At 35.7% G+C, this 11,962-nt stretch overlaps 1 protein-coding gene across 2 annotated transcripts; it reads left to right on the top strand.

Annotated features, from left to right (window-relative positions):
• Positions 1–904: 904 nt before the first annotated feature.
• Positions 905–10,375, top strand: LOC102580399 (coatomer subunit beta-1). 2 transcript variants are annotated; one of them, XM_006348412.2, is made up of 6 exons: positions 905–1,062; positions 3,700–5,767; positions 7,552–8,061; positions 8,558–8,643; positions 9,380–9,623; positions 10,027–10,375. In XM_006348412.2, exons 2-5 carry the CDS (start codon positions 3,719–3,721, stop codon positions 9,582–9,584), a joined length of 2,850 nt encoding a protein of 949 aa, XP_006348474.1. In that variant the 5' UTR covers positions 905–1,062; positions 3,700–3,718; the 3' UTR covers positions 9,585–9,623; positions 10,027–10,375. The 2 variants fall into 2 exon arrangements, with proteins under 2 accessions (XP_006348474.1, XP_015164721.1); XM_015309235.1 differs by having other exon boundaries at positions 3,667–5,767.
• Positions 10,376–11,962: the final 1,587 nt, after the last annotated feature.

Genomic DNA, 11,962 nt, shown 5'->3' with positions numbered 1-11,962 from the left:
GGCAAACACCAACCACCTTAAGCAAGACAACACTCCACTATCTACTAACTTAATATATGTCTTCCACACCTTCCTATCGCCCTCAATCTTATCAAACTCCTCACCCCTACATTTTTCTTTCAATCTTCCTCTGCCTCTCTCAGTAACCTTTATAACCAATCTCTGGCATCTCTTCACTAGTGCATACACACATCTTCTTTTTACATGTCTAAACCATCTCCGTCCATACTTCACCCATAAAACAATGTCGATCTAACCACCATGGTATAGAACTTAAAAAAAAATCAAATTAAATATTCAAAAAGTTGAGTTGGTTAGGACTATAGCCACTCATACATGCAATGCAACAAATTAACAGAGGAGATATGTGTGTTTAATTGTTCAATTTAATATAAGTGTTATTTGTGCATACTTAAAATTGAAGAATTGATATCAACTCAAACCAAGTTAAAAAATACATTTACGTGTATTATTCCTAACAAAAATAAGCTATTAACTATTTCATTTATAGTTTATTACAGAAAAAAAACTCAAATATACCATTGAACTTTGAGAAAAGATTCATCAATATAATCCATTTAAAATTTGATTTATCTATGTCATTTTCGTTTGAGACTAGACTCATCCGTGCCATTATTTCTTAACTAAAAATAATTATGTTTTATAGAATCATTTTCTACACATGGTCAATTATAATTTAGCAACGTCATCAAATTTTGAAAAAAAAACCTATACATCAAACATCTCTTAAAGTTTTGACTCATTTATATCATTTCAGTTAACAAATAACGTTGAACTATTTCTCAATCATGACATATAAACTAAACTTTTAAAAAACGAATAAATAAACCTTTTATTGAAGTTCGATATTTGACCTTTCTTTTGTTATATTTTGTTGTTTTCTCTATAGGCTCGTTACAACGTACAACTTAAGAAACAGCACACTCTACTCTCTCTCTCTCTCGATCTTGCAGATCTGGGTATAGACCAAATTCTTGTTCCTACAACCGAATTTCTCCTCTGAAGATTCAATCTGATCCAACATTTGCTGGATTTGATTTGGTGAGTATGTTCTTGTTTAATTTCTTCTACTGTTTAATCAGTTTTCTCTTCTGTGCGCCATTGATTTTCGTCCTTAGTTGCGTTTGTTGCTCGATTTCTCTATCTGGGTCAACTTGTATCTGTGATTTGCGTATTGGGTTGGCGTTAAACTTTAGGAATTTGATGGTTTAGGGCTAAATGTCTTGGTTCAGTTATGCTAGTTTGATCGATTTAGATTTCTGTGTACAGCTAATTTTCGTCCTAGTTCTGTTCGTTGCTCGATTTCTCTATCTGGGTCATCTTGTATCTGTGATTTGCGTATTGAATTGGCGTTAAAATTTAAGAATTTGATGGTTTAGGGCTAAATGTCTCGGTTCAGCTATCGATTTCGATCGATTTCTCTTATATGTACAACTGTTTTTTTTTTTTTATAGTAGTTGTGTTATTTGTTTGATTTCTCTATCTGGGTCATCTTGTATCTGTGCTCTGCCTTTTAGATTAACCTCAAATTTTAAATTTTTCGTTCTAGGACTGTTTGTTGCACTATTTCTGTATCTGGGTCATCTTGTATCTGTGCTTTGCTTGTTGGGTTGACATCAAATTTTACTTTTTTGTCCTAGTTCTGTTTGTTGCACGATTTCTCTATCTGGGTCATCTTGTATCTGTGATTTGCTTAATGGGTTGACGTCGAACTTTAGGAATTTGATGGTTTAGGGCTAAATGTGTCGTTCAGTTATGCTAGTTTGATCGGTTTTATATTATGTGTACAACTGATTTTCATCCTAGTTGTGTTATTTGTTTGATTTCTCTATATGGGCACCCTTGTATCCGTGGTTTGCTTGTTGGGTTGACATCAAACTTTAATTTTTGTCCTAGTTCTGTTCTTTGCCCTATTTCTCTATCTGGGTCATCTTGTATCTGTGATTTGCATATTGGGTTGGTGTTGAACTTTAGGAATTTGATGGCGTAGGGCTAAATGTCTAATTCAGTTATGCTAGTTTGATCGAATTATATTATGTGTACAACTGATTTTCGTCCTATTTGTGTTGATTATTCGATTCTCTATATGGGTAGCCTTGTATCTGTGGTTCGCTTGTTGGTTTGACGTCACTTTAATTTTTGTCCTAGTTCTGTTTTTTGTATTATTTCTAAACTTTAGGAATTTGATGGCTTAGGGCTAAATGGCTCGTTCAGTCATGCTAGTTTGATCGATTTATAGTATGTGTACAACTGATTTTTAGTCGTAGTTGTGTTATTTGCTCGATTTCTCTGTATGGGTACCCTTGTATCTGTGGTGTGCTTGTTGGGTTGACATCAAACTTATTTTTTGTTCTACTTCTGTTCTTTGCTCGATTTCTCTATTTGGGTCATCTTGTATCCATGCTTGCTTACTGGGTTGACCCCAAACATTAAAATTTTCATCCTAGTTCTGCTCTTTGCTCGACTTCTCTATCTGGTCCTCTTGTATCTGTGCTTTGCTTATTGGGTTGTCACCACACATTAAAAAAAATTTCCCAGTCTGCTCTTTTCTCAATTTCTTTACCTGGGTCATCTTGTATCTGTGCTGTGCGTATTGGGTTGGTGTCTAACTTAAGATATTTGATGGTTTAAGGTTAGATGTCTTGTTCATTGTGCTATTTTGATCAATTTGTGGATCTAAATTTGGTGGTTGAATCAGATATGCAGTGTGTTTCTTCCGGCTTGTTTGGGAGGTTGTTACCTATGCTGTTGTATTATGTTGTTAGTTTAAATATAATGCTTATTTTGATTGTTACTTAAGTTTTATTGTATCGTATCGTTAAATTTACTGTTAGGTAACAAAGAAAAGTCCCATTTTGTGTAACGAGTGATTTGGTGTGATTGCGTCATTATATTCTTCTTCTTTTTTTCATTTTGTTTTTACTTGTTATTTAATAATCCTATTTTATCGTTTACTTTATCTTTTTTATAGTAGCTCTACCCCGTACCCTACTTTTCTCATAGGTTTATCGGTCAAATTGTTGATGTGCACCATTATGTATCAACAAAAACTCAGTAATTTTTAAATTTCAATATCACATTTTTGTTGTGTTCTCCACTTCAATAATGTAATTTAGTATTGATCTGGATTCTGGCTTGTAATAAGATTGAATCTGGTATTAGGGTGTTCGTTCCTTATATTGCTGAAGAATCAAACGAGCATCACTAAGGGGTCGTTTGGTTGGGAATAAGTTATCCCATGATTATTTATCCCGGGATAAGTTTTCCCACCATGTATATGGGATAACTTATCCCATTACTATGGTAAAAATGGTGGGATAAGTTATCCCTAACTTGGCAACCAAACAAGACACTATCCCTAGACTATTTTTTTTTATCCCAGGACTATTTATTTTTATCCCTCACACCAAATGACCCCTAAGAGTTTAATTATCTTGCAGTTCATTTCGTGCTTTTTTCCCAGTCTTTCAGAGGTATTGTGATTTTTGATCTCCTTGTAAATGCATTCACAGAGTTGATGTAGCATTGTTGTTTGCATAGAACATCGATTGTAGTAATTTAACTGGCGCAATAGAAGAAAACTAGGACTCCTTTTCTTGATCCTTATGACTTTATTCCTTCTTTTGTAACTTTAAATATTGTCAGGTTGAAATTTATGAGAAGATACATTAATTTCAGGTAAGGTGACTAGAATAAAATGGAGAAGTCCTGCTCATTGCTGATACATTTTGATAAGGGTACACCCGCTCTTGCCAATGAGATCAAAGAAGCGCTTGAAGGAAATGATATCCCCGCCAAGATTGAAGCTATGAAGAAAGCCGTTATGCTTTTATTGAATGGAGAAACCCTACCTCAGCTCTTTATCACTATTATTAGATATGTATTGCCTTCTGAGGATCACACAATTCAAAAACTGTTACTTTTGTATTTGGAGATCATTGAGAAAACAGATTCTAAGGGGCGTGTGCTGCCCGAAATGATCCTAATCTGCCAGAACTTGAGGAATAATTTGCAGCATCCCAATGAGTACCTTCGTGGAGCTACGTTGAGATTTCTTTGCAGGCTGAATGAGGTTGAGATAATTGAACCTCTAATTCCATCAATTATGAACAACTTGGAGCACCGACATCCATATGTGAGGAGGAATGCAATTCTTGCTGTGATGTCCGTTTACAAGCTCCCACATGGTGAGCAGCTCCTGGTAGATGCACCAGAGAAGATTGAGAATGTCCTAACCACTGAGCAGGATCCATCGGCTAAGAGGAATGCGTTTCTGATGCTCTTCCAATGTGCTCAGGAGCGTGCCATCAATTACCTCTTGACTCATGTTGATAGAGTCTCTGATTGGGGCGAGTTACTTCAGATGGTTGTATTGGATTTGATTCGAAAAGTTTGCAGGACAAACAAAGCGGAGAAAGGGAAGTATATCAAAATTATTATATCATTGTTAACTTCCCCTTCTGCTGCTGTTACATATGAATGTGCTGGAACTCTTGTTTCTTTATCTTCTGCCCCAAGTGCTATAAGAGCTGCTGCCAACACCTATTGTCAACTTCTTCAATCTCAAAGTGACAACAATGTTAAGCTTATTGTGCTTGATCGACTGAATGAATTGAAATCTTCGCATAAAGATGTCATGGTTGATATGATAATGGATGTCCTTAGAGCACTTTCCAGCCCGAACCTTGATATCCGTAGAAAAACACTTGACATTGTTCTTGAATTGATCACTCCCAGGAATATCAATGAGGTTGTTCTCACACTGAAGAAAGAAGTTGTGAAAACTCAAAGTGGTGAGCTTGAGAAAAATGGTGAGTATCGCCAAATGCTCATCCAAGCCATTCATTCATGTGCCATAAAGTTCCCAGAAGTGGCAAGCACTGTGGTCCATCTATTGATGGACTTCTTGGGCGACAGCAACGTTGCTTCAGCAATTGATGTGGTCGTTTTTGTCCGGGAGATTATTGAAACAAACCCAAAATTAAGGGTTTCCATTGTGACAAGGTTACTAGACACTTTCTACCAAATTCGAGCAGCACGTGTTTGTTCCTGTGCCCTTTGGATCATTGGAGAGTATTGTCTTTCTCTCTCTGAAGTTGAGAGTGGCATCACAACTATCAAGCAGTGCCTCGGAGACCTACCATTTTACTCAGTTTCTGAGGAAAGTGAAGCTGCTGATTCTTCAAAAAAGACTCAGCAAGCAAACTCCATTACTACTTTGTCATCTAGAAGACCAGCTGTACTTGCTGATGGGACATATGCTACTCAAAGTGCTGCATCTGAAACTGCTTTCTCTCCCCCGACAGTTGTTCAAGGATCTTTAACCACTGGAAACTTGAGATCCCTTCTTCTCACTGGTGATTTCTTCCTGGGAGCAGTTGTTGCTTGTACACTGACTAAGCTCATTCTGAGGCTGGAAGAAGTTCAACCATCAAAACTTGAAGTGAACAAAGCAACAACAAATGCATTACTGATCATGGTCTCAATGATACAGCTAGGGCAGTCTCATGTTCTTCCTCACCCAATGGACAATGATTCTCATGACAGAATAGTTCTTTGTATAAGATTGCTCTGTAATACGGGCAACGAGGTTAGGAAGATCTGGTTGAGCTCTTGTCGCGAGAGTTTTGTTAATATGCTTTCTGATAAACAACTACGAGAGACAGAGGAGATCAAAGCAAAGGCACAAATTTCTCACTCCCAGCCAGATGACCTCATTGATTTCTACCATTTGAAGAGTAGGAGGGTAAGAAACTTCTATCTGAAACATGATGTGTTTGGAGGATACGGGAGGTTCTCTTTTCTAGTTCCTGCTTATACTTCACTTGCTATCTACTGAAAATGTTAATTAGTAAACCTGTTGTTAACTGACCAGCATATCAAACAGTCTGATCTTGCATTCATAATCCTTACTCTGTTTTCGTTCAGGCCCTACATGGGTCATTCTCATCTTGTCTTATTTTTCCATCTTGCCGAACCACATACCCATCTGGGATCTTGGGTGTTATTTCTGCCCATCGAGGAAAAGAAAAGTAGTTTATTTCTGGTGTTTCTCAGTGTTTTCATGGCTTAGTTTTTGACTTTTATCTCCATGATAGTATTTCAATCAAATAATTAGAGTTATACATGTGTGTTTTGGTGAGTCTCTTTTAAGCATGGGGAGTAAAAAAAATGATTAAGTTATTCTTAAAAAAGAATGTATTAGGTGTGATGCGTCTTTATAATTTAACAATAGAGTAAATTGGATATCTTTCCCTAATTTATATGTGGTGCAAAAATTGGACTTTCTAATACTGACAGCACTTTCTGGAGTATAACTTAACTTGCCTTGCACCTGACCTGTCTATAGAAAGTAAGAAAAATTGAGCATTCACGCTAACTCTAATTTCTGAGTTTTTTGTTTTAGATTTTGCTAATCGACTACATTTGGCATTTCTTTCAAAATTGTTCTGGAAAACAGTTTTCTTGAGTCCAGGGTCTATCAGAAACAACCTCTTTACCCCTCAAAGATAGGGGTAAGGGTTGTGTACACCCTCCCTCCCCCAGACCCTACTTGTGGGACTATATTGGGTATGTTGTTGTAATTGACTACATTTCACTTTAAATGCATGACTGTAAGATCTCATTGGCAATTGATACCGTATCATTTTTCTTTCTTTCTAGCACCATTAAAATGGAGAAAGTTTCATAACGAAACAGATTCCTTTTGTTGTTTCTCGAGTCTTATTCAATTTAAAATGAAATAGTTTTGTTTTCCAGCTAATTCAATAATATTTTCATTCTATGTAACAAATTAAAAAGAAAATAAATGTCATAAATATGGTTGTATAGACAAATAACTCTTATTACTATATTACAGTCTTAAATCTGTCTACATATTAGAGGTTTGGGGTGGTTTGGTGCCAATTGGGTTTTGTTTCTCCAAAAATTGTGAATGAATGAAAATGGACTTTGAGCCCCAAAAAGGTTGATAATTAGGTCATGTGGATTGTGGAAAGCACGAGCTTTTCCATCCACAATGATGGTGTTAAGACTTAAAGAGAAGGTCGTATGGTTGCACATGTTCCTAAGGTTATTGTATTACGTGTGCAGCTAAAACGTGTAGGACAAAATTACTTTTTGTTGCTATAAAAAAAAGGGGTAGGATACAAAATGTAGGCTCTTTATAAATTAATATACCGAAGACACAATTTGCTCTAGTCCCCACTATGCAATCCCTATCACCTTCTCCATTTGTCCTCCCACTAAAGAATGTTTGACTGTAACTTAATTACACCTTATTCCTCCATCCCAAACAAGTTACAGTCGGCTATATGAATCTTCACTATCCATGCCTCGTCTTAATTGAAAAGAACCTATGTTACTTTAAGGCTCAAGTTATTTTTATCATTCTCCTTATTTAACTAATTTGTGCAGTAGTTTCTAAATCATGCGAGGGTTTGTCTAGTTAATTCATTTTTTTCTCCCTTAGTGCTTAGAATCAATGCAATAGTTGCTTCTCCATGTCCTAACTAAATATATGTATGCTAGGGAATGAGCCAACTGGAGTTGGAAGATGAAGTCCAGGATGATTTGAAACGTGCCACTGGAGAATTCGTCAAGGACGAGAATGATGCTAATAAGCTAAGCCGGGTACTGCAGCTTACAGGATTTAGTGATCCTGTTTATGCTGAAGCATATGTAACAGTTCATCACTATGACATTGTCCTAGATGTTACCGTAATAAATCGAACCAAAGAGACACTTCAGAATTTGTGTTTGGAACTGGCAACAATGGGTGATCTTAAGCTCGTTGAGCGTCCACAGAATTATACTTTAGCTACTGAGTCAAGCAAGCAGATAAAAGCTAATATCAAGGTGTCTTCTACCGAGACTGGAGTGATTTTTGGTAACATTGTCTATGAGTCTTCAAATGTGCTTGAGCGAACTGTTGTTGTGCTCAATGATATCCATATTGACATCATGGATTACATCTCTCCTGCTGTTTGCAGTGAGGCTGCTTTTAGAACTATGTGGGCTGAATTTGAGTGGGAAAACAAGGTAGAATGCCCTTCTTTATTTTTTCACAATCATTTGATAGTTCTTTTTTTGCTGCTTCTAATTCTCTAAGCCTTTTGATGTCATAAAAGATCTGTTCCTTTGAGTTGGAGAAATTGAGACAAAGTCTTCCTCTTTTGTTTTGATGAATTATGTCACATGATTTCTGGGTTTTTTTGGGTGCCTTCAAAATTCGGGTTACAAGTGGGTTTTACCAAAAAAATTTTAGGAAATTAGTGGTCCGAAGGTGATATAATTCTCTAGAAAATATGTTTCTTTGATGTGTGTTCTTGAATCTTTATCTTTTAATGAAGTTGTTTGATTTAATAAGTACATCATTTGAGTCTATTAGACTCTCGTGTGGACTGTTCTGTGTCTTACTGTGAAAATAACAGAGCAACAGACACATGAATTATAATTTTATGCACTGATGAATAGCCCAGACTGAAGTGGTCTGATCAAAACCATGAGCACCTCAGGCTAATATTATACTTTGCAGGTTGCTGTCAACACTGTCATTCAAGATGAAAAAGGATTTCTTGACCATATTATCAAATCAACCAACATGAAGTGCCTGACTGCACCGTGAGTTCTCTGGTCACTTGTTATGTGCTATATTATGGAAATTGCTGTTTGATTTTTTTTTAATTTGCATTTTCTTATTTCTTGTTTTGTTTTTATTGATATCAAATACAATCTACATTGTAGAGTGTGTATATATTCTTCATAGACAACATTTGTTTAACTGTATGGCGATGCTGCACAAACTGTTGGAACAAGCCTTGTTTTTTTACTTCCGTAGAATTTTTTTAACTTCATCTACAAGAATCATATTGTGTTGACCAAGAAATGAGATTCTTTTTTCCAAATTACATTTGTCTAGTACTCTTCTAATTGAGGGTTACTATTTAGTTTCTTTTTCTATCATCTCGAGATCAGTTTCTTTATTGTAACAGTTTTTCATCTACACTTGTTGAATGTAAATTAATTGCACCAAATTTAGAAGATATTCAAATGGATGTTTCAGGTTCACAATTACTTTAAGGTTAGTTTTTGTTTTTCACCCGCTGCATATGTCAGGCAGTATTTAGTATACATCTCTACATATATATATATATGTGCACATGTGTAATTGTGTGTCGAAATATATTTATAAGTTCCTTGTATCATGTTGGAGTTACCTGTGAGTTGATTTATCAAGAGAAAGAAGTAACATGCTTCTTGTTTGTTGCTTAAGTCATTTAAGTCCTGTTTCCTTGTGGTGCATGGCTGTTGATCAATGTATAACTTTTCTGGTATTTGCTTTCTTACATAATTCCAGATCTGCTCTGGAAAATGAATGTGGATTCCTTGCTGCTAATCTTTATGCAAAAAGTGTGTTTGGAGAGGATGCTTTGGTGAATTTGAGCATTGAAAAGCAATCAGATGGCAAGCTGAGTGGTTATATTAGGATAAGAAGCAAAACACAAGGAATTGCTCTTAGCTTGGGAGACAAAATAACACTCAAGCAGAAGGGAGGCAATTGATCTTATCGTGTTGTTATGGTCCTCTCCTAGACAGCAACGGTATCCTACTTCATCTTTAAAGACATTTTACAACTTAATTGTCTTTGCCTCGTATGTTTCATTGAATTGTTAGTTTAGGTGGGGTTTGCTTTTCTGCAGTTTCTGGAAACCACACGGAAACGTATACAAAATACCTATATATTAGAAGTGTGTTTTAGATATCACTCCCTGGGTACCATTTTTTTTTTTTTTGCACTCGGTAACTTTACTCCCTGGGTACCATTTTAATGTGACACAGATCAGAGTTGTTAATTGTATCAGTCTCAGTCGAAGTAATTGGTTAACAATTTGTTGAACAAGGTTGTTTGACTAGGAACTCATCGCATTGTTTACTAACATAAGTGTCGTTTTCTAGGTGGATGGCTTCTATGAGTACCCTCTAATCGGTTTTCCCTGTTTGCAGGTTATTAAAACATGAATCTGAGACTCCTTCACATCTCCCATTTGTAGCTTGGAGGAGTGCTGGGGTTATTGAGTAAACCTGTAGAAATTGTATTACTGCACTTTTAGATTCGGATACGCCAAATTCGAGCATTTTACTCTTATTTGAGGACATTTTTTTTGTAGAGAAATTGCACGAGAGTAGTGCTGTTTTATCTGTGTTGTAATTTAAATGAATTTGGTACAAGTCACTCTTTGCCTGTTACTTTCTGTAACTTCCAATTCCTGATTTCCATTTTTGTGTAAACAAAGTCAACTCAGTTTCCAGTGCCATATTATATATTGAAATTTTAGTTAGTTTCCTAGTTTCACATTCTCTTGCTCTATTCCATGTTTGTGTATATGTCCATGATTTTTTATTTATTTTTTACGATTTTGGGGTCACGAAATAGGAATTTAAGGTTATCTCCACTTTTCATATGTATTAGTCCATGATATTTTTGGAATATTGTTGTACCAAGCTCATATTTTATGGATCCATCCGTGAAGACCTACTTATTAGGAATTTTGGGGCCACAAATAGGTATTCAAGATTATCTCGACTTTTCGTGTGTATATTATTAGTCCATGAATTTTTTTAGAGTATTGCTAACACAACTTTCTTGACCTAAATTTTTTTGGGTCCATCCGAGACGACCAGTTGCCAATTGAATCAGAATAGTGGCGTTGAGTTTCTCGATTCCCATGCTTATTCAGGATCCATGCCACTTTTTCTTTTTGAATTTTGGAGCCATAAAATATGAATTCAAAATTATCTTTACTTTTCGTGTGTATTAGTTTATGAATTTATTAGAGTATAGTTAACCCAAACTTTTTAACCTTAAATTTTATGGGTCCATCCGTGACGACCTATTGAACGATTCTCATTGCCTATTCATGATCCACACCACTATTTTTTGAAATTTTGGAGCCAAAAAATAGGAATTCAAGATTATATGTATTTTTCGTGTATATTAAGCTATTAGTTTTTTAGAGTATTGCCAACCCATACTATGTGACCTCAAATTTTATGGGTCCATCCATCTATGACGATATATGGAATGTTACATCACTTCTTTTTTTTTTTGGAATTTTGGAGCCAAAAAATAGAAGTTCAAAATTATCTCAACTTTTCGTATGTATTAGACCATAATTTTTATGTTGTATTGCTGAACCATACTTTTTCGCTCAAATTTTATGGGTCCATCCATGACGATCTTTTTTAGAGTTTTGGGGCCACAAAATAAGAATTCAATATTATTTTAACTTTTTGTGTGTATTAGTCCATTGATCTGGCGCTCGAAGAAATCGATTTTTTTTTTCAAAATACTTTATGAGAACCTCCGTAATGAGTTGAAGAACCTTCATGTATACTCACATGGTTTTTTTAACACGCATTTTCGCATTTACAAACCCTTTCTTTAACAATCGCCCAAATTTCTTGATTTTTCGTGTGTATTATTAGCCCATGGATCTAGCGCAGGAACACCCAATTTTTTATCTCAAAATTTTTTATGAGGACCTCCGTAATAAGTTGGGAAACCTTCATATATACTCGCACCATTTTTAATGCACATTTCCGTATTTACAATCCCTTTTTAAACAACCGCCCAAATTCCCCGATTTTTCGTGTGTAATGCCCATGGATCTAGCGCCCGGAGCATCCAAATTATTTTTCAAAAAAAAACTTTATGAAGACCTCCGTAATGAGTTAGGGAACCTTCACATATACTCATACCATTTTTTTAACGCTCATTTCCGCATTTACAAGCCTTTATTAATAATCGCCAAAATTCCCCGATTTTTTGTGTGTATTAGCCCATTGATCTGGCGCCTAATGCTACCCAAAAGTTTTTTCTCAAATTTTTTTATGAGGACCTCCGTAATGAGTTGAGGAACCATCCCGTCTACTCACACCA

Source organism: Solanum tuberosum, unplaced genomic scaffold, assembly GCF_000226075.1.
Source record: "Solanum tuberosum cultivar DM 1-3 516 R44 unplaced genomic scaffold, SolTub_3.0 scf00098, whole genome shotgun sequence".
Taxonomy (NCBI): Eukaryota; Viridiplantae; Streptophyta; class Magnoliopsida; order Solanales; family Solanaceae; genus Solanum; species Solanum tuberosum.
Note: the sequence above shows the minus strand (reverse complement) of the source record. Positions and strands in the feature narration are given on the sequence as shown.